The 22,754-nt window shown below is 53.1% G+C and overlaps 2 protein-coding genes across 6 annotated transcripts in view; one reads left to right on the top strand and one right to left on the bottom strand.

Moving 5' to 3' along the window:
- TRMT2B (tRNA methyltransferase 2 homolog B) overlaps positions 1-22,754 on the bottom strand; it is a 233,711-nt gene that overhangs the window by 149,158 nt on the left and 61,799 nt on the right. The window lies entirely within an intron of this gene.
- F8 (coagulation factor VIII) overlaps positions 7,555-22,754 on the top strand; it is a 28,359-nt gene continuing 13,159 nt past the window's right edge. For 4 of the 5 annotated variants that reach the window (XM_049827690.1, XM_049827691.1, XM_049827693.1 and 1 more), the window contains exons 1-11: positions 7,555-7,944; positions 11,667-11,791; positions 12,086-12,208; positions 12,711-12,923; positions 13,979-14,050; positions 14,517-14,624; positions 16,546-16,767; positions 17,047-17,281; positions 18,960-19,134; positions 20,127-20,220; positions 22,353-22,564. In XM_049827690.1, the coding sequence (XP_049683647.1) occupies positions 7,793-7,944; positions 11,667-11,791; positions 12,086-12,208; positions 12,711-12,923; positions 13,979-14,050; positions 14,517-14,624; positions 16,546-16,767; positions 17,047-17,281; positions 18,960-19,134; positions 20,127-20,220; positions 22,353-22,564 (1,731 nt within the window). In that variant the 5' untranslated portion in view covers positions 7,555-7,792. The remainder of the gene's footprint in view (positions 7,945-11,666; positions 11,792-12,085; positions 12,209-12,710; positions 12,924-13,978; positions 14,051-14,516; positions 14,625-16,545; positions 16,768-17,046; positions 17,282-18,959; positions 19,135-20,126; positions 20,221-22,352; positions 22,565-22,754) is intronic. The other variant, XM_049827692.1, reaches the window with a different exon arrangement.

Below are 22,754 nucleotides of genomic sequence, written 5' to 3' on the forward strand. Positions count from 1 at the left end.
GCTCTCCTGGGCAGCCAAAGCCCCATGGCACTACTCAGGATCAGGGCTCCCCTCTGCCCCCACCATGCTTCCAAACAGTCCCAGTCGTCCTGTCCCCAGCAGATCAGAGGGCGGCTCCTGCAGGTGCAGCGTGGTCACCCTTTGGTGACCCAGTAATCAGATGTAGCTGTTAGCGAGACTGTCAGACAGATCCTACACCGACTACTGAGCAGCCAAGAGCACCATTTCTTTGCTGGGTCTCTGTTTGGCTCTAGGCAGGGCTGGCAGCAAGCAGAGCAGCTTCCCCTGGGAGAAGATGTGACCAGAGAGGGCATGGCCTATGTGGAGGGTTTGCTGGGGCCAAGTGGACGCCTGGCAGCAGTGTTTCATCTTGGAAATCCCATCTGAACACCTGTGTCAGGTGGCACTTGTGTCTCCTGCATGTCCAGTAGGTGGTGGGCTCCCATCCCCGTGCAGCAAGTCCCTGGTTTTGTCTCCCTGCAAGCAAACAGCTACCCCCATGCCCTGGGACCAGGCAGAGTTCCTCTTGTGCCTTCTCCCCGGTGCCACCTGGGGGATCCCACACACACTTGGTCCCAGGGGCACCCACTAGCCTGAGCATCTGCAGCATGGACCTATCTTTCCCAGCTCACCTGCACCATCGCCCAGGGCAGGCGCTCGGCTTCCTCCCACGGTGGGGAAGGAGCTGGGCTGACAGGGAGGCTAGAGAGGCTGCAGGGTTGGGGGCTCCTGTGTAGTGGGCTCAGGCCCAGCTTGGTACAGACAGTGGCACAGGGGCCAGTGGGTGCAGCAGCGGAGTCCAGCACTAGCACCTCAGTACCCCACAGCTATTGGAGCTCCCTGCAAGGCACCTTCCTAGTGAGCAGCTCTGGTCAGCTCAGAAGACACAGACACAAAAAGCTGTTCCCTGTCTCCAGCGCTTTCCCTCCCTCCTGGCACTACCACCACCTCCCAGCCTGTGTGGCTGGGCTAACCCACAGCTCACCAGCCCATGCAGGCTTCCAGTGGCTGTGCACAGTCAGGGCAAGCAGTATCAGGCAATAACACAGTCAGCAAAACCATGTCCCCCACTTGCAGAGCCCCCCAAAATGCTCTGTAAATGGACCCGTGGTGCCCCCCCAGGCACCTCAGCAAGGCACCATACCTGGCCATCTCCGCCAGATGCCAGGGTCCCCCGTCGATAGGAAACATGTCCCTGGTGTGCAGGGACCTGGAGGGCTGCAGTGTCCTGGGGCTCTCAAGCTGCTACTCCAGTGTCTCTGCATGATGTGGCCCCAATGTTGCTGGCCTTGTGGCCCCAGCTGCATGGCACTTTGCCGAGGAGGCCACCGTGTCGCTGCTTTTAGTATGGTGAGAAGCAATGTCTGAATTCCCCTTCCCCCAGCTGGGACATCCGCGCTGGCGTCACGCAGCTGCATTGGGACAGCCCCAGCTTGGCGGCTGGCTGGGGGCACGCTGCAGCTTGCAGAAAGGAAATTTGCAGCTCAGCCCTGTCAAAGCAAGAACACAGGGATTTTCAGTGGGGTTTCTCTCACTGCTTCTGTCTCTCTCTCTTTTCTCATTTTCTGGAAATGAAACAAACTCGGACTCCAGCCTGTCATGCCACTCAGTGTCTATGGATGGGAGCAACAGTCTTTCTTCTTCACTCCCCTCCCAGCTGCCATGGGGACTTTTTAGTGTAGGCCAGCTCTCCCCCAGCCTCCCCCACTTCCATGCCACAAAAGAAGGGGCTTTCTGCTCTCTCCTGCCAGCAGCTGGGATTTCTGCCAGCCAGGTTTAGGAAACAGGAGGGCAGGCTGAGCAGCCTGGCGCCAGGCACAGCGCTGTGCTGAGAGTGGCAGTGAGCCCCCAACCACCCCTTGAGCTATCCCTCCTGCCGAGAAGCACTGATTTTGGACAGTGAATGGATGCAGCCAGCCTGGAGCGCAGCAAATGATACCAAGCAGCTGCTCAGGTGATACAGGCGCTCTCTTTCTGACTTACTGCTGCCTTGCAGGTGACTGTGGGCAAGTCCTGCTGCTCCCTGCAGCAGTTTCCCCAGCTGTACAAGGTGAATAACAATTCCTGGATGTGCCATAATCTCCTTATTCAACTCTTGCCTGTTTTCTGCCCCTTTGGCCAGGATCCTGGTCGATCTTCCCTGACAATCCCTCCATCTCATGAGTCTGCAGCCTCTCCTGTTGCTACCTGGCCAGGAGGCACCCCTGCCAGTCCCAAGGACTGGGCTGGGCATGTGGGGACAATGTGAGTGCAGTGCATGGACACTCATGGACGATAGTGGCAGTGGCATCCCCAGGCTTAGGGGTCTGCACCAGCGACAGACACAGCTCAGGGCTGGGGGGCAGCTGGGTGGACGTCTTCAGGCTGCACAGGAGCTTGCTACAGCTTCCTGCATCCAGCTCTCCTTTATTCTTGGCAACGATGAAGAGAGGAGTTTTCCGAGACAGTGCTTCTCTTGAACAGCCATTCCTGTGGAGCACCGTTAAATTAATGTTGTTAGATTTAGACCCTTTTCTGGCTCACCAGGAGCTCTGTCAGTGCAAGGTTGCAAGGGTTGAGCAGCACTGAGCACCAGGGAAGAGGGGGGGTAAGGCAGAACATGACTATGTCCCTTCCCCACGGCCCCAAGCACAGCATCTGTGGAGGAGAGCCACTTCTTGCAGGGTTGAGGGGAAGCTTTGCTGAATATGAGCAGCCCTAGGGGCTTATTCCAGGAGTTTTTGCAGCAGCCAGGGTGTCTCGAGATGACCTAAGCACAGCGCGCAACAGACACAAAAAACCAGAGGCCTCGTGGGAACATAACCCCATCTCCAGGCTGACTCAGCAGCAGCAACCCTCAAAGAAAGCCCAGGAGAGAGCAATTGCTGTGAGCTTCATTTAATCAGCAAGGGTAATTAGGTGACTTATGAAGGATATGTGTGCCTGGAGGCTGCTTTTGTTTTCCCCAGGCTGCTCTGACACTTGAGGAGCAAAGACCATTTAGCAATAGCCGTGCAAAGCCAGCAGCTGCAGGGAGCATCCTCTGGCTAGTGAGATCCCTGAATGCTTGTCCTCCCCAGCTCCTGCAGGCACAGACCCCTGAGCACCCTGTGTCAGGAGCATGGCTGTTGTGCTCCTGCTGCCTGAATCATTCAGAGATGCCTCTGACGTGAGAAATGAGAGAGAAAAAGGAGAAATGCTCTCCTGACCCACTTACTGCAGGGAAGGCCAGGGGAGGAGAGATGGCTTATTTTGGGGACCTCCTCCACATCGGCATTTGTACTCTGGGGCTAGGGAACCTCAGGGCTGGAATTGCCATATATTCAGGGGTGTTGGTGCCATCGGTCCCACTGTGATCCTGCTCTCTTGGGGTCCTGCTGTCTGCAGGTTGGCTGATCTACAAACTACACGGGGCTGCAGCCTCTTCTTTCTCCATCATTGCTGGGGTGCAGCAGCTGAGCAAGGTCTGCCAGGCCTTTGTCCTCCAGCCCAGAGCTTTGGTTCCAAAGGAGGGAGGTTTTTTCCCCCAAGGACAAGTGTGGGCTTTGTTCCTGCTGTGATTTATCTGCACTAAGGCCAAGGTTTGTCTCTCCATCTGGCCTGGTTTTGCAGCAGCCTGGATGGAGACAAAAGCACCAAGAGGTGACTCTTTTGGTTGGTGGGTTGGTGGTTTGTTTTCATATTTTTTCCTTCTAACTGAGACAGTGGGTTCTGAAAAAAGCAGCTCCCCTAAAGCACCTCTGCCCTTGCAGAGCACAGTGGGGCTGGTTACATGGGATAAACACATCCTCTGTGACTAAACCCCAGTGCTGGCTCTGGAGAGGAGGCTTCTGCAGCATCCTTCACTCCAACTGTGCAGGGAGGCACTGGAAAGGTGACAGGGATTTCCTGCAGCATTTGGTGAAAAGAGTCAGTGTGGCCCACATCCAGGTGGGTATGGGTGGTAGGCTGGGCAGGAGCCAGCCAGCAGCATGCACTTGGCAGCATGGGGAAGAAGCATGGCAAGCCCATGTGGCAGGGACTTGCCCAGGGCAGATCTGTGGAAGAGCAGGGATGTGTCCCGCCGACACTCAGGCTGCTGTTCCTCTTTCTGGAGCAGCTGCATACCAAAATTAAGCCCTCCCCAGGGCAGGCAGGGTCCAGGTGGGATGCGGGCAGCAGTGGGAAATGCTCCAGCTTGGAAGCGCTTGGTACAAGGGATCATGCCTGGTCCTTCCACTGGATTGCTGGTGCCATGCAGCACAGCCAGTGTCTTGGTACCCTCTGCCCATGTGAGTGCTGGGAAGGGCCAGTGCCTGTGGGTGGCTGCTGCTTCTGACATACTCTGCATTCCTGAGAAGCTGCCATGAGTCACTCGCTCTCTCACATACACACACGTACACACAAAAAAGTCCCAGGAGAGATTAGACATGGCTCACTTTTTGTTCTGAGTAATTTTTATCTGCCCCAGCCCCATATTGAGCTGAGAATTGCACAGTTTGGGGAAACAACAGCACTTTCTTCATGCATGTGGATCCTTGGCTCTGGCCAAGCAGGTTTCTCTGGGACTTTCAGTGGCAGGAGCCTGTCCTGGCTTCCCCATCACATTTGCACAGGAGGACAGTGCCCTGGTGCTGTCTCATGGGGAGGTTTGGGGATGGGCAAGTGTGCTTACACTGTGCCTCGCTCCAGGCAGGCCCAGAATGCCAATGCCTCTCTGCAGCTCTCTCAAAAGTGCAGCTGTCTGCTACTGTCTGGCCCATCTGTTCATGGGCAATGCTCATGCTTTGCAGTGGCACCCATATGGGCTAGCAGAGCCCTCGGAAGAGCCAGGGCTGCTAATGCCACCCCCCTTGCTGGAGCCATGCATGCTTTTGCTGGGGCATGTGGGGGAGCATGGCTCCAGGGAGCAGGCTGTGCCAGGGGAGGAGCCAGGGTCCCTGCAAATGCCCAGCTGTCCTTGGCATGCTTCACTCTGCATTGGCTGTTATGTACTTGCACAAAGCTACCCACTGTGTGCAGCAAGTGCCAGGATCTGGGCCCCCTCCCCAAGTTACTTCCAAGTATTCTCCAGTTTCAGACCTGGATTCCTCTTCCCACAGCCTTGAGTACCTTGATAATATAATTTTCTTTCTGCTCCCTCGGGTTAGGCCCCATCTCTCCAGTTTACTCTTATGTCTCTGGGTCAAGAACCTGGAGCTGCCTTCCAGTAGCTGAAAATGTTTAAACCCAGCAATTCAGCACCTGCTAGTGTCACAACCATTAATTTGTGACTGTGTCCAGGCTCCTGCCACTGCAGCCCCCAAAGGAACTTTTGCCTGACTCCCCTCTGTGATCCCTGGATGTTGTCATCCCACAGTGCCTGGAGCATCCCTGCCAGGGTTAGAGGCAAGAAGCCCCCGTGCCACTCCATGCAGATCTCCAGTACCCAGAACTGGAGCACCGCTCCTGACAGGCAACCCCAATCCTCCCACATGCCTATACCATGCTGCCACCCCCCGACTGCCCTCTTCACAGTCATGTTGTCTGCTTGGTGACATTTTCCCCATCTGCTTGTTTCTGGAAGAAACACCTTTTCCAGCCTTTCTGGGTGAGCACAGTCTCACAGCACCAAGAGATTCCCAGACAGGATGACTGGGATAAAGTCACATCCGTACTGCAGGGGACACCAGTGCCAGAAGCACAGCTCGGATCTCCCATGTCTCTCCCAGAGCTCCAGACAACCCCATCCCCTCCAGCACTGTACAATACCCTTCTGATTCACCACACCAGGGCAAGTGGTGCAAAGCACCCAGGGCATCCCTGAATGTCACACATGGCTTGTTTTGCCCCAAAATACTTGCTGGAAAACATGGGGCAGGTTGTTGCTCACCTTCCTTGCAAAGAAAAGGTGCACCAGGCTGGGCACGGAGCCAGCTGCCAGCACATGAGCTGGAGGAATTGTGTTTCTCACTGGCTTTTTGCTTCTCCTGGAGCAGGCTGGGTGGTGCGGGGGGGGGGGCTTTCTGTCCCGGCTCCTGCTGTGTCAGACAGCCCCTAGGCGAGCCCAGGAAGGAGTGGGGAGCCCCTTGGCAGGTTGGGGTTTTACACCGGCGGAGGGGGAGTTCCCCCAGGCTCTCCTTGCTGCTGCCATGGGAGCCCTGGCCAGACACAGCTGCCCGGGATGGTTTTCCCCCTCAGGCCCAGGGCTGCTATAAGAAGAGGGGTGGGAAGAGAGGGGGTGTCCCCAGAAAGTTGGCAAGAACTGGCCCCTCTCTGGGGGAGGGGGACAGAGAGCTGTCACTGACCCCATGGACATAGGATGCTCCTGCACAGTGAGCCCATGCGGCTGGGATCCTCAAGGTCATTCCCAGGCTATGCTGGGCTACATGGGGCAGTGGGACATCGGGGAACGTGTTCCCGCATCCGCTGGGCTTACCCCTACCCTGGGGGGCTCAGCTCCTATCCCCCATCCCATCTGCCCCGCACTAAGGATTCACATCTGGGATCTCAAAACACCCATCCCTCCACCATCCCCACCGCCTCCCTCTGTTGGCCAGGCACCAAGACCTGTCACATGGATGCTTCTGCACACACTGGGACTGTCACCAAACAGGTCACTGCCCCGGTTGCACTCCTGCTGCCCTACAGCATCATTTATGGGACATTTCCCCACCTCACTTGCCTAGTGGACACTGGAACCATGCAGGGTGTTCCTCCTCACCTTCCTGCCTTTGTGAGCCAAGGGAGAACCATGTGCCAGCGTGTATGTGTGAGCACGTGTGTGTGCATTTGGGGGTGGGTGGTGGGGGATTTCCTGGGCTTTTAAAAAGAAACATTGAAAATTTGTGAGTTTAAAATGGAAGAAGTTTGCAAAAAAAACGTTTCAGTGCATCTTCTCTGAGCTGTTCTGCAGGACACTGAGACAAGAGAAGTGAGGAGCAGCTGGTGGGAGGGGGACTCCCAGGGATCACCCCGACCCTCTTCCTCCCATGCGGCTGGAAGTGAGATTGTGTGGCTAAATCATCACTGCTTGGGGTGCAGGCACCCAGGGGACAGGGATACACTACACATATGTACATGCATATGTGCATCCCTGGCTATTTCCTCACCTCCAGCCCTGTCCCTGCAGATACAAAATGCCCTGCAGGCTCCAAGCACTGGGGGGCACAGGGCAGCCTCTTCTGCTTCATAGCAATAAGCCATCTGCATCCTGAAGGCAAATTTTCCCATAAATTGCCATTTCCTCAACTATGCGGGCTACCAGGTACAGAAGGCAGCTGCCAGCTCCCTGGGGGACTCCAGCCCTAGACACAAGCCCAGACTGACCAGTGGGGGAAATAAAGGCTCCTGTGCCAGAAGCAGCAGCAGAGCGCTGGCCTGCTACCCACTCTCCTCCTTCTCCTCTGCGGTGAGAGGGAAGGTGGGACCAGGCAGAGGCCGCACCTAAATTCCCCTTCCTCTGCAACCCTCCCTGTTCTCACCTCACTCCTGGACACGGGCCAGGACACCAAGCCAGCTGGGTCCTTCAGCAGAGCTTACCGCTGCCCTTGCCCTCCCTTTTCCTTTTGTTTTTTCCTCTCCTCCTGTCATTGCCACCCTAGAGGAAGAGAGGGGGAGTCAGTCGCTCACACACTCCTCTTTGCATTAACTCACTCAAGTGATTCCTCTCCTGATGTCTTTGGGAAACTCTCCAGAGCTCTGACTGAGCCTCTGGGTGCTGGCTTTAAGTCATTGTCTCCTGTGGATTACAACAGCTGGATGAGAAGATAAAGGCTTTTCTCTCCTCTTTGCGTTTTCATTCCTTCCTTTTCACTTTTCCTTCTGAAGCCAGAGTGGTTCCCAGCCAGCAGGCATGATGCTGGTGGGAGCCCTGCACAATCTCCTGTTCCTCTGCCTGGTTGGGGAGGGCATCAGCAAAGTCAGAAGATACTACATCGGTGCAGTGGAAACTGCCTGGGACTACACACACAGCGACCTGCTCTCCGTGCTGCAAGCGCCTGCAGGGTAAAGCTCTTTCTATTGCAATTCCAGCAGCCTGCTATGGGTGTTCTGCTACCCTGGCATGCACAGCACTGTAAGCTCGGGTCCAGGCAGACAGGTGCATGGGGGCAACCTGGCACAGTGAGTACACTGAGCTGCTGGTACAGCTGGGAATGGGTATTTCAGTGCAATGAGGAGTCACTAAATGCAACCCCTGATAATGCACAGGTGGACTAAATCTGCAGAGAGAAATGCAGACCTGCTCTGCACTACTGCACTGCTTTACCTTAATGCCATTTGCCTGTGACCCTTTAAAGTATGGCCCAGAGGCAAGAGCTGGTTCTCCAGCTGTGCTTTCTCTTCTGCTCTGTATCATGGGAGCTTTGGGGAGATGTGAGGGGAGATGGGGTCCTGTGCCTCCCTGCCTAGGGGCTGCAGGGGGAGGTTGGCTGTGGCCCCATGACATAACTCAGAGCAACAAAGGCTCTCCACTGCGTCTGCCCCTGGTAAAATGCAGCTTTAGTTATTTATACCTTTGTGTACATTACATTGCTGGGGCTGAAATTTTTCCTTTAGGGAATGAAAATAATTTTTAGTGTTTGGTCAAAGAATGGTGTTTGTACACAGTCACAAGAGGGAGGAAGGCATAGTGGGCTTTCCCAAATACTTTGGAGTAGAAAGGAAAAGTGGCAGTTGCATTGCTCAGGCATCAGGATGGTATTATCTGGAGACGCAGCTGGCTTGGACACTCATGGCTGTGAATGGGCTGCTCTGAGCTCAGCATGAGGAGCAGAGCTGGATGGCTACATCCCCTGTGGATCAAGCTATACCCCTTCACTCCACCCTGCTGCCACACCCTTTTCCCCAGGCTCTGTGCTGGGGTGATGTGAGCCCATGGCCCCATCTCAGACCCACACTGGCTTGAGCAGCGAGGAGCTGTGATCAGGCTCCAGTGATGATCCCAGTCAACCTGACTAGCTGCCATCATCACTGTATCAGAGTTACATTGTTTTCCCGCCTTTGGTTACTTCAGTAGGAAAATGGCATCCAGCACCCCCCTGTTTTACTAATGCCCCCCCTGCCCTGCTTTTACTAACATTGCACTCAGATCCATTAGGCCTCAGTGGAGGTGAGGTCACTCATGCTGTTAATTCAACCCTGTGGCTTTCCATTTTGGCACTGGCTTTAATGACATGCTTGCACACCGTTTCTGACCCAGGAGAGACTCAGGGACCTGGCTCTGCCCTGGGGATGAGCAGGGCATCGGCAGGCAGTCTGAGATCACTTGTCCTTCTCTAAAATGGAGAAAGATAACTCTGGCTTTCTCAGAGGGACTTGGTGGTGTGCTCCACCCTGGAGAGGCAGGGTGTGCCAGGGCAGCGTGGCTTCTGGCGGAGCTATGGTGGGAACAAGGGTTTGCTTGGCATAGGTGTTCCCAGCTGGATGATGGTGCTTTTTCCCTGGTCCTGCAGCCTCAGCCGGGTTCCCCCTGCTCTGGGAGGGCACAGGTAAACAGCCAGGCTGGGGAGAAGGGGCATGCAGGAGCAAGCCAGGAGAGTGTGGCAGGAGCAGAGCTGCTACTGGAGCTAGGATGCCTCCAAGCTGTGCATAGGGTGTCTTCTGCTCCACCTGTTCCCCCTCATGGTACCAGTATCTCATGGCAACCCCCAAGGGTGCACCTCCAGGCAGGACATCCAAAGCCCCTGAATGTATTCAGTGATTTCTCTGGCACGTTTGTGGAAGGCTCTGACAAATGAAAGGGCTATGGCACACCAGGCCAGAGCTGCTTATGCCTTCCCCATGATTTCAGTTTCTCTTCCTCCCAAACACAACCCTACCAGCAGAGTCAGAGTCAGGACCAACACGTCCTGTGATGGCCCCAGGGATTGGAGCTGGCAGCCACATAGCAGCAGCCCATGTTTGAGTGCTTCAGCAGTGCAGGGTGTTTATCTTGGCAGTCTCCCGGCTCTGAGAGATGAACAGATAGTGCGGCTAACAATGCTGATTGAAGGCGCCAGGAACTTATCTCCCTGCCTTGGCTTCAGCCGCCCTTGGGGTTGGAAGTCCATGGGGACCCCAAGTGCAGAGGACTGGCCAGAAGCACTTGGATCAGATGTCCCTGCACTGAACTCTGCCTCCTCATCCCCTACAAAGGCCGTCAGGCTCTGCCATGCCAGCTGGGACCCAGTGCTGAGCCCTGGTGTCACCAAGTCTCCTCCTGGCCATGCCCCTGCATGCCAGCAAAATCCCCCTGGCTTCAGAGGATTTCTGCCTTGTATACTACAGAATTAGCAGGACCAGACCCTCATATCTCAGGGATGTATTTTCAAAGTTGGGCTTTCTTTGAGTCAGAGATTAAGGCACAGCTTCCCGACAGTGGACAGCCCAGTGCCAGTGACCATGCAGCACTGCCACCTCCCAGCATGGGGTCACCCTGGAGAGCAAAGCTTGGTCCAGACCCTACAGCCATCGAGCAGGAGTGGTAACAGCTCGTGGGCAAAGTCAGCTGAATGCAGTGGCCCTGTTCACTGGGGCCGTGTCTGCTGGGGGCTTCCTGCCAGCCCAAACACGGGGTTATAGCCATGGTGGGAAAGGTGGGAGCTGGGCGCATGTGGGGTTTTCGTGGGTGCCCATCCTGCTCTGCCACCAGGGAGGTGAACCCTGCTCTCCCCACAGCATCATCTGGCTGCTGGTGACTTCCAGCTGGCAGCATGAGGGTGAGCGTGCGTCGCCTTTTCCTAAATTTGAGTCACTCTGACTCCTTCCTCTTCCTTTTGAGGAAGAGTCGCAAAGGGAACTGCTGCTTGAATGAAGGCTTAGTCAGAAGGGGCGAGCAATGCTTCTTCAGAGGGAGGAAAATACCACCTGGCTTTTGCTCCAAACAAAACAAGGCTGGAAGCATTCTGTGTGATTACTGGAAATGGTCTCAGTCCTGGGGCTGATAAGCCAGCATCTAAAATCCCTGGAGAAATTCATGGCTTTGTTATCCTGATAAACGTGCTGGATTCCTTTTGGAAAATGAATTTGTTAAGCTGCTTACAGATAGAAAGTGGCCAGCAGAGATAAGTGGGGTGAAATACGTTCAAGGCTCCTTTATCCCACTGCTGCAGGGAGTAGTTTTTTAGGGGTGGCTATAAATCCCAGTTTGGTCAGAAAAGAAACAAATGTGGGGACATTGCTCAGACTGCAGAGCAAACTGCCACGACCTGCCATGCAGCCTGACACAGGCTCTTTCCCAGGGGGAGCTCAGGAGGATGCTTGAAGCTATGTGTGTGATGTGATGTGTCTGCCACACCTGAAGGTGCTGGGGATGGTGTGGGGGGTGGCTGTGGGACGGAGGCCACCATGGCACTGCTATCACAGCACTACCAGTGCCTGAGGTCTCTGCTGGTGGGGAAGCATGAAGCCAGGCAAGGCACGAGGCAGGAGGCTGGCCGCAATGCCTGCGGCTGTGGCCACTCCCAGCTGCAGCTGGGTACAGCTCTGTGCCTCCTGCCCTTCTGTCTTCTTCCATCATGACTAACACCACAGCATTAATCACTGCCATGTTGTCATCTGTGAGCTGAGCAAAATGTTTCCAAACACACCTGTGGGTTGTCAGGAAACCCAAAGGACACAACAGGGTGAGAAATTTCTAGGGCTGGCATGGTACAGGCAAACTGGTGGGGAGGGGAGGAAGAGGATGGCTGCTGCCCATACATGGACGGGGCTGTGCAATCAGCCTTGGCTTTTCCTTCCTTCTGCAGTGTGTCAGGGCACCCAGACCCACGGCACCCCATACTTGATGTCCCTCCCCGGTACAGGAAGGCCGTGTTTGTGGAGTATCCTGATGCCTCGTTCACACAGCCCAAGCCCAAGCCAGCGTGGATGGGTAAGAAGCACCTGCAGCGTGGTGAGCCCTAGATCTCCTTGACAGCGGCCAAACTCATCTGGGGTTGGGTGATGGTGGCCCCTTGGCCAGCGATGGGAAAGCACCTGGGTGGAGTCCCAGTATGGCAGAGCTGCTGGGGATGCAGGTAGCCTTGCTGGTGCCAGAGCAGTTGATGGTGCCACACTATGCGAGGGACAACCACTAACTGTGCAGGTGGAAAGCCAAGACCTTTTGGGGCCATAGGTGTGAGCTGCCTGACCCCAGCTGCCTGACCTTGTTGTCTTCCCCCTTCAGGTCTCCTGGGCCCCACCATCCGAGCAGAAGTCTATGACACGGTGGTCGTCATGTTTAAGAACCTGGCCTCTCGCCCATACAACCTCCACGCCGTCGGGGTGTCCTACTGGAAGGCGTCAGAGGGTAAGTCAGGCAATAGCAAGGTGCTGCAAGCCCTTGCACAGCACCTCCTGCTCTGCTACCTGCCTGCCAGGAGGGAGCACGTCCCTCTCTGACCCTGCTATTCAGGTCCATCTACGAGGACAGTCAGAGAGATGGCTTAGCCTGGGGCAGCAACAAGACCACGCCCAGCCCAGACATAAGCTGAGATGAGCAAATAGCCCAGAGCAAACCCATATCAGTTATAGAGGTAATACCTAGGTTAAACCTGAGGTTGGATGCTTAGGGCCAGGATGGCTGTGCCCTCCAGCATCAGGGCAGGTGGTGGGTGCACAGCCCAACAAGCAAGTCTCCAGCACAGCTCTGCTCACTGCCCTGAGACCAGCCATCACTGGTGGGAGTTGGGCTGGCCCCGGGGGCTGGGGTGGAGGGAGGCTGTGCTCTGGGTTGGGGGAAGAGGCATTTCTGTAGCTACGGTGTGTTGGGGATGAATCTTCAGTGACATTTGCCTGTTCTTTGGCTTTAGGTGCAGGGTATGAGGATGAGACCAGCCAGCCAGAGAAGGAGGGTGACAGGGTGGATCCGGGGAAGACACACACATACATCTGGGAAATCCAGGAAAACAAGGGCCCAACGGATGGTGACTCACCATGCCTGACCCACTCCTACTCTTCCAACACTGACAGTGTGAAGGACATCAACTCCGGTTTGATTGGAGCTCTGCTCGTGTGCCGACCTGGTAAGGACAGCACAGGATGGGGACAGGTTACATGCAATCGTGAACTGAAAAGCAGAAAATTCAAAAGAGGCTGAACATAGCAGTGGAGTGAGTAAGCTGTGGTCAACAACAGCACTTCTGGGGTTTGGCCCTTTCATCAAAGAGTCTATTCCCAGTGCAGAAGCCAAACACACTTTGGCTTTCCCTATTGGAGAGAAATCAGTTGCTTCTTTCCTTTGCAAGATTTCAGACCACAGATGAAATCTCCTACCTTGTATCTGAACCTTATCTAAGGTGAATTGCTATGGAGGCATAAATGTTTGTCTTTCCTTCAGAGCTTCACCAAGCTGTGATAGTTCAGTGTCAGCCAGGGTGCTTTGTCAAACAGGGTTTTGTCAGAAGAACTAGAGGGAAGTTTGTATCTGCAAGGTTAAGGATGAGGCAGGAGACAGGCAGGACACCTGGGGCACTGCCTGGTCCACAGTACCTGTGCCTGCTCCTCTTCCTTCAGTAAACATGGAGGTGATGAAATCCTGGCTGTTAATACTTGCTGGATGCAAGGCACCAAGAAGTGTACCTGGGGTGCGATTCGTCACCCCTGGTTGAGCCAGCTCCTGGAGGTAGTTGTCTAGACCCCTCTGTAGTCACTGAAGAGGAATGGGCACGAGTCACCTCCTCCCAGGGCACTGTCTGCAGGCTCCAGTGTCTCACCAGAAGCAGTTTCTCCACTAAGCGAAGTCTAGACGATGAGCAATGAGCGCACACAGACAATGGTGCTGATGAGGGTCTAGATAAAATGGGTTCTTCCAGGTGACTAAGTGGATCCTGAGAGCCTTCAAGTGGAAGGCAGCACAAACTGACCTTTTGATGCATTCTGAGTGCAGCTGCCTCTCAACCATGGGCTTTTGGGGACTGCAAGGCTGGAAACAGGGCTGTGCCAGTTGTGAGAAGTGACAAAAGCAATCCACAGCCTGTCCTTGATTTACCAGTTCTTGGAGGGCACGAAGGGAATTTTCTGGGAGACGGGCATGGTACTTGCTGACCTATAAAGAGATGCATCCTGTGGCATCTTGCAGGCACCCTGGCGAACGATGGGAACGAGGACATGCGGCAAGAGTTTGTAATGCTCTTTGCAGTGTTTGATGAAGGTAACTACCCTGCTGTCTGGTGTCAAGACCTTGAATTCAGCTTGGTCCAGGGTGCATGCTTTGGCCATGGTGTGAGCACAGCTGCTCAGCTCCCACACTGCCTCCTGAGGGTTTAAGCCTTATACAGCCTCCCCAACCAATGTGCTCCTGGTGCAGTACTGACACTCCTTCTTCAGTTCCCCAGATGCAGGGAGCTTGCAGGCCCCCCCAGCTCCCCCATCCCATGCCCTGGTCTTGTTCCCATTACACAGGCTAAAGCTGTGGGGAGTTATGCCTCGTCATGTGGAATGGTCACCACCACATTCATGCAGAGCCATGGCCAGGTCTGCTGTGGATTTCCAACAGGCACCACACATTTGACCTCCCTGGATTTTGGCTTTTATACTGTTTCACCCCAGTGGGAAGGTTTCCTTTTTATTCGAAATGCTCTCAAGTGAAAGCTGACTGCATCCTCCTCTCTCCACAGGGAAAAGCTGGTACACTGAACCCAGCTCCCCAGCAGGTCCTCAGCCCCTGCCTTACAACAGGACAGAGCTGCACACCATCAATGGCTACATCAATGGCTCATTGCCTGGTGAGTACAGGACAGGGACAGAGGGCATGGGAGGTGCTAGGAACAGGGGTGTAGCCAGGTCTGTGAGATAGCTTGTGAAAGGATGCAAGAAGGGACATCAAGAGGTGTTTCCAGGTGATGGATCTGTTAGGCTGTGTTCACCCCAGAGAAACTATCGCATCTCAACTCTTTGATCTGCCTTGCCCATTTACATTGGGCCATGACCTGTTTCCAGCTGTCTGTGTTGCCATCGCAGCTGACCTCCTTCTTGGTCTCCAGGAATAGTGCTGGTAGCAAAGAGTTTCATCTCTTGTAGCCTTGTGAATGAGGCTGGAGGTAGTGTTGATGGGAAAATTCAGCTCTCACTAGCCTGGCTGTGGCAACACACCTCTAGGATTTGGGGAATAGAATCATTTAAGTTGGAAAAGACCTTTAAGATCATCAAGTCCAACCATAAGCCTTTCACTGCCAAGTCCACCACTAAGCCATGTCCCTAAGTGCCACATCTACATGTCTTTTAAATACCTCCAGGGATGGTGACTCAACCACTTCCCTGAGAAGCCTGTGCCAGTGCTTGATAATACTTTCATTGAAGACATTTTTCCTAATATCCAATCTAAACCTCCCCTGGAGCAACTTGAGGCCTTTTCCTCTTGTCCTATCACTTGCTACTTGGGAGAAGAGACAGACACCCACCTCACTACAACCTCCTTTCAGGTAATTGTAGAGAGTGATAAGGTCTCCCCTCAGCCTCCTTTTCTCCAGAAAAGCAAAAGAAAAGGCCATTTGTGGTCTCAGTGAAGACGAAAGTTGGCATTTTCTGATGTTCTTCTGGGAGAAGGTCCAAAGCTGCCTGAGAGTGAAGAATCTCCAAGGCAAACTGGGAAGCACTGTCACGAGAGTCATTACCATAAGCCACCTTGGTGAACCACACCCTGAAACCTCCCACCTGGGTCTGGGCATTCTCTAATAAAAGGCAAAAGCAAAACTCACGTGAATTCCCTGTCCTGGTAGATCCATGGAGCTTAAGACCTGAGTAGACCTCATGGTCAGCCACTGTAGCTGCACAGTGGCTTTCCTGTTGAGAAGATATCCACCTCCACCCAGCAACCCCCTGTCTGGCTACAGGACCTGGCCTGAGAGGTGTCTGATGGAGAGGTGGCAATGGAGAGCTGAGGGCCTTGGGACAGAGCCTCCACCCTGTCTCCTCCTGGGCTCTTGGGATCTGTTCCAGTCACCTATCACACTCAGTGCCAAAAACAAGTGGTTGACTCTGTATTTGACTTTGTTTGGCTTCAGCTTCCAGGAACTTGTTCTTGTTATTCACTTCACTGCCAGATTACAGAGCCCTTCAGCACACTCTTAATTTCTCCCCAGGAAAATATTTTTACAGTGCAGTCAAGTCCTCTCCCATTTCCTAAGCACACTGAGCTCTTTGAATCTCTCAGAGGAAGGAACTTTCTCCAGCCTTCAGATAATCCTGGTGACCTCTCTCTGCCCTTTTTGCGGTATTTCAACTACTGCTGAGGACGTGCTGGACCCCTGCCCCAGATGCAATGTTTAAGTATCAGGTTTTTCAGTGTTGTGATCAAACAAATTATTCCCCTCTCCAGTTCCCGATTCCCCTGTTTATAGAGTCAAGGAGCACATCTACCTCTTTTTCCACTGCATCCCGCTATAAGGTCCCATCAGCATGCCTCCCAAAGCCTTTGCCAAAGCCCCCCACTCTGTAAACCTAGTCTTATCTCAGAGGGATGATGTGGCCTGTGCCTCTGTTTTGCTCAGACAGTCCACATTCACATGAGACTTCTCCAGTCTGAAGCGACCACCTTGTGGTACAGGGGACTCAGCACATGTCAGGCTCTGAGTCCATGACACCAAGAGTGGGAACAAGGGATGGATGCAGTGCTGACTCCTGGATGCTGTCCTTCTCTCCTGGCAGGTCTCACACTGTGCCTCAAGAAGCAGGTCCACTGGCATGTGATCGGGTTGGGCACTGGGCCAGAAGTCCACTCCATCTTCTTCGAAGCCCACACTTTCCTGGTGAGAAGCCACCGTCTCAGCAGCCTAGAAATCTCTCCTGCCACATATCTCACAGCCCAGACCATGCCAGGAACAGCTGGCTCCTTTCGGATGTTCTGCCAGATTCTGTCCCATCATCAAGGTAACCTTATTCTGCAAGAGCTCAGGGGAAATGAAGTTCAGGGGATGGCCCGGGCTCAGGGTTCTATCCAGTGCTGCAGCTCCAAGGCCCCTCCTGCTCCATAGTGTTACAACCACATGCAGTCTGACCTGTGACCAGGATGTTATAGGTTGACCCATGTGATGGCCCATTTGATGGGGACAGTAGTGGAGAGGACATGTCCCAAGCAGAGCCTGGGGGAGTGCACACGTGTTCTGGCATGTCAATGTGACCCTTTCTGCCCGGCTTGTCTGAACCCAGCTGGCATGGAGGCCATTGTGAAAGTGGAGGAGTGTCTGGAGGAGCGCCTAGTGAAGATGGGGAAGCTGTCAGATGAGCCAGAAGACATGGATTACCCTGAAGAAGATGAGGAAACATACCATGTGATCCAAGTGCGCTCTTTTGCCAAAGAGAGGCCTGTGACCTGGACTCACTACATTGCAGCTGAAGAAATGGACTGGGACTATGCCCCCGTGAAGCCAGTGTCTCTGGACAGGTGAGAGCAGGCATGCGTGCCCATGAAGCTGCTCCTTGAGGCAGCCATGCCAGCTCTTCCCCTTTTCTCCAGAAATTTATTTTCCTTCTGCCTGACCTGGCCAGTTTTGTTCTTCTTTATTAACACTAGCAGTATGGACGCAGGAAAAGGATGGTCTTGGGGAGGCCATGGGAAGGCAGGACCTGGCTTTGCTCCATTTTACCAAATGACCCACAGAGGCATTTGTCTCTGGGGCATTTGTTTCTGGGGCATTTGTCTCTCTGTTGCCCAGGTCTCCAGGGCCAGTCCCTTCTGAGCAGGCAGTAATGCCTGGTGACCCTTCTCACCTTCCAGCCAGGAGACTGTGCACAGCTGGGACATGTGCCTGCAGCCCCAGAGTGTGGGCGTCCTTGCCCTGTCTGGAAGAAACTGCTCTAGATGGCAGAGGCAATTAGCCACTGTTGCTGCCCCACTTCTTGGAGGGAGAGGTGATGCAAGTGCAATATCTCAGCAGAAGTACCTTAGTCAGCACTAAATGGTGATGATGCTTGTCACCAGTCCTGACGTCGCTCTGCTGACACAGGTTGTGTGGGCTGGGGCTGGCATGGTATTGGGGTCACCAGGTTCTGCCCTAGATGAGGATCCCAGCAGTGGCTGCTGGAGCAAGGCATGTGGGGCAGAAATCCCCATCTGCAGCCCGTTGGAGGGTAAGCCAGAGGAGGTGTCATGGTTTAACCCCAGCCAGCAACTAAGCACCACGCAGCCACTCACTCACTTCACCCCCACCCAGTGGCAAGGGTAAGACAATCAGGGAAACAACCCATAAAACCCATGGGTTGAGATAAGAACAGTTTAATAGAACAGAAGGGAAGAAAATAATAATGATAATAATAACAATAATAAAATTAAAATAATAATACAAGAATTGGAATATACAAAACAAGTGATGCACAATGTAATTGCTCGCTACTCACCGACCAATGCCCAATTAGTCCCCGAGCAGTGATCCACCCCCAGGCCAACTCCCCCCCCAGTTTATATACTAGGCATGACATCACATGGTATAGAATACCCCATTGGCCAGTTTGGGTCAGCTGTCCTGGCTGTGTCCCCTCCCAACTTCTTGTGCCCCTCCAGCCTTCTTGCTGGCTGGGCATGAGAAGCTGAAAAATCCTAAACTTAGTCTGAACAATACTTAGCAATGACTGAAGACATCAGTGTGTTATCAACATTCTCCTCATACTAAATCCAAAACATAACACTATACCAGCTACTAGAAAGAAAATTAACTCTATCCCCGCCGAAACCAGGACACCAGCTTAGGGCTGGCCTTGCTCCTGGGAAGGAGTTGGGATGATCAAGAAAAAGGCAGCTGCTCTGCTGCCTTATGCCTGCACACTGGGGGTGTTCCCTGACACAGGACAATCTGCCATGCTCTCAGATCTCACAGTCACCACTTCCCTCCAAGGCAGTGTCAGCCCAAGACTGCTACTGTGCAACCTAGTTGAAGCTTTCTCCATTAAAGAAGCACTGAATCACTTGAAATGTTATTCCCCAGGATTCATATTATGATTGCAGGGGTGGGTGTCGCCACTGTGGACTGGTCATCCCTGGACAGCTGTTTAGGTCCTTGGATGGTGGAAGGTCTTGCTCTGGTTCTGACAGCATCCTGTTTGCTCTTTCTCTGCCTTGCCTAAAGAAACATGACAAGCCTGTTCCTGGAGGCTGGCCCTCAGCAGATCGGTTCAAAGTATAAGAAAGTGATGTTCGTGGAGTACGAGGATGCAACCTTCAAGAAGCGCAAGGTGTCAGATCAACTGGACAAGGGAATTCTGGGGCCTGTCATTAAGGGGGAGGTTGGAGATCAGTTTAAGGTAAGAGAGAGATTGCTTGCCACAAAGAGACACTGGAAGGGGAAACTTCGAAGCTTGATGCTGTTCTTCCTAATAGGTCTTGGTTTGTGGCTAAGGTCTGACATAAGTCCTTGAGGTGCTCTATCATGCTTGGTAATGTCCAAAGTTCACCACAAAGGCAGATGTTACTGAAAGCTAAAGCTAAATACTCTCAGTGAGATCAGCAGAGATGCACAGGATATGGCCCAGTCCCCTTGATTTGACTTCATTGCAGACGTCTTAGGAATCATGTGAATTAATCCATGACACATGGCATCCAGCACCTTCCTCTGAGGCAGGAGTGTCCTCTCATCCTCCACTCTTCTCCATCTGTGTGCTCTTACCATACAGTATTGGGGACTGTCGCTTGTGTCTCCCCAAGTGCCTCTACTGACCACTTGACTTCTTTACTGCTAGGAGGAATGGGATGGTTTCCAAGAACTTCACATTTCTGCTCCCTGCCTGGGATTTCCTATGCAGTTGTGGGCATAGACCTGAAGGTAACACCTGTGGCAAAGCCCCGACAGAGCTATTTAGAGAAATAAATGAAGGGCTTCATGCAGTGAAGTGGGGAGCACTTTGAAGCTGTTGACTGCTGTGCATACTTAGCGTCTTGGTCCTCTGAGGCCTCCTGGACTGATAGACCTCTTCTGTCTCATATGCAAAGTGAGACTAAAGACAGCAACTTTCCCTTTAATAAATCTGATATTTTCATGCCCTCCCTAAAATGGGCATCTCCCAGAAAGATGGACAGTGTAGACTAGTAGAGAAATAAACAGTCATTTCTTCTATTCTGACTCCTACTTTGTGGTCCCAGACACATCTGGGCTCCTCCCCACTGGACACTGGCAGGCAGCCTATCCCAGAGCACAGCTGCCCAGTGTGTACCTCTCTGTGAGGACACTGAGAGCAGCCTCAAGGGTTCAAAATGTTCAGAAGGCATTAAATGTTCCTGCTGGCTGTCCTTATTTCAGATCGTGTTCAGGAACCTGGCAAGCCGACCGTACAACATCTACCCTCACGGCCTCACCAGTGTAAGGCCATACCATGCCATGAAGCCCTCTCAAGGTAAGGCAGGCCATAAGAATTTGGGACATCAATTGGCCACTGCTATTCTGGGCCAGGAGAGCTTCCTGTAGCCCATGGTAGGACTGGTTGACCAACCCATCCATCCAAGTGCCTCAGCCCTGCAATCCCAGAGGTGATGATGATTCTTGGTTCGTGTACCCCTTGGTGCCATGTAACCCTGTCTCTAAGGAAGGCTTGGATGATGGCTGGGAGTAGGGGTACTGTCAAACAGGGAGCTGGGACCATGTTGTTTGATCCATCCTGGAGGTCTCCACTTTCCAATGAGGCAGGAACCACCCTGGTGATCCTGCTTATGTTTGCCAGTTCGCTTACAGTCCTCATTCCCTGGGGTCCCCCCTCCCTGCTTTAAAGTGGGGTGTTCATTATGATTCAGACTCTCCCTCTTGCAGCTGTGCTGTTGTCCTGGTTTCAGCTGGGATAGAGTTAATTGTCTTCCTAGTAGCTGGTACAGTGCTATGTTTTGAGTTCAGTATGCAAAGAATGTTGATAACACTGACGTTTTCAGTTGTTGCTAAGTAATGTTTAGTCTAAAGTCAAGGATTTTTCAGCTTCTCAAGCCCAGCCAGCGAGAAAGCTGGAGGGGCACAAGAAGTTGGCACAGACAGGGCAGCTGACCCAAAGTGGCCAACAGGGTATTCCATACCATGTGACATCACATCAGGTATAGGAACTGGGGGGGGGGGGGCGGGGGGAGGCAGGGGGATCCCCACTCGGGGACTAACTGGGCATCGATCAGCGGGTGGTGAGCAGTGGCACTGTGCATCATTTGTATATTCCAATTCTTTTATTATTACTGTTGTCGTTTTATTAGTGTTATCATTATCATTATTAGTTTCTTCTTTTCTGTTCTATTAAACCATTCTTATCTCAACCCACAAGTTTTACTTCTTTTCCCAATTTTCTCCCCCATCCCACTGCGGGGTGGGGGTGGGGGGCGAGTGAGTGAGCAGCTGCATGGTGCTTAGTTGCTGGCTGGGGTTAAACCACAACAGCTGGTTTTGCTCTGTGGTTGTTGAGTTACCAGGTCCCTTTCCCAGACTGCTTTCATCCCCTGCCAGCATGCTCCCAGGATCACAACCTGTGCAAGGCAATCCCATATCCCACCAGGACAAAACTGTGCCTCCCCTCCTCTTCTCTGCCCTTTCGGGTGCATTGCTATGGCAGGCGCAAGTACAGAGGCTGGAGAAAAGCTCCTCTGCTGCAGCAGAGGTGGCAGAACCGGGACAGCAGGAGTTCAGTGAACTAGGTCAGCTTTGTGATGTGTTGCTATCTCAATTAAGGTTTTCCTTCAGGAGACTCAAAAGGGCAAAGCAGCCCATCAGCTGGCAGGACTAAAGGACCCAAGCCATGCAAGGATACTGAGAGCCCTGTCCTTGCCCCTCTGTCAACATCCCCCAGCCAGACATGTCTCACCAGCTTTGGCAGCGATTTAACTCTGTGAAAGCGGGCAAGTCGTGGTCCTGGAGCACAGGGATGATGTTCTTTAGGGGAGTGTAAATAAAAAGAGCTATTCCTACCCTGACTGACACGTGAGCTTTGCAAACCATGCTCTTATAGCTGCTTAGCTGGGCACTTGGAACAGAGAAAGGTCTTTTCCTAAAGCTATGTCAGTGCAAGATCCTGCTGAATGCTCAGAGGATTTATTTGCATTTGAGTTTTCCTTCTGTTCCTTCCAGATCTTCTCCTTGCTTTTCTCATGGTCTAGCTGGTTTTGCTTAAAAATCTATCTTTCCTTGTATTGTCTTTCAGCCACTTCTGGTACCCAGCTCTGTACCTTCATCTGCAAACTCCTCTAGGCAGCCCAGAGCCCAGACACAGCTGAGACTGGGCAAATTTTCCAGTTTGCAGGATTTTCAAGGGCTTTCAAAATCAGGCATATGCCTCTCTATCTTCATCTAGTCCCAGGGGCTCCTTTTGTCCAGATCAACTTTCCATGTAAGCATATGCTAGCAGCTAGTGTGCCATCCCAGTGTGGGCGTGGGTTTGGGTATTTTTCTATGCAACTTCTGTGGTCAGGAAACCTCCTTTCTGAGCTATTTTAAAAAGTGTGATCACCCCTTGCAGGAGCAACCCAGACCTAACTGATCTGCCCTTGGGCTGTGTGTTGCTAGATAAGGATGTGAAGGACTTTCCTATCCCCCCTGGCCAGTCATTCACCTACAGCTGGAGGGTCACCACTGAGGATGGGCCAACGCAGGCAGATCCTCGCTGCCTCACCCGTTTCTACTACAGCTCCATCAACCCGGTCCGAGACATGGCCTCAGGCCTGATTGGGCCCCTTTTGATCTGCTTTAAGAAGTCCATGGATCAGAGGGGAAATCAGGTGGGTCCTTCTTTTGTTGCCTCAACTGCCAGGCTGAAAGGCTGGAATAACTGTCGTGGGTGAAATATTTGGGTAAAACCAAATTTGTCTGTCCTGTTCTCTTCAACCCTACCATCAGTCCCAATGCCCCTGCCTTCCCCATGCTCCCTTGAATACTCCCTTCTCTCCAAATGTGGACACTAACTCCTGT

Source organism: Accipiter gentilis, chromosome 24, assembly GCF_929443795.1.
Source record: "Accipiter gentilis chromosome 24, bAccGen1.1, whole genome shotgun sequence".
NCBI classification, from domain to species: Eukaryota; Metazoa; Chordata; class Aves; order Accipitriformes; family Accipitridae; genus Astur; species Astur gentilis.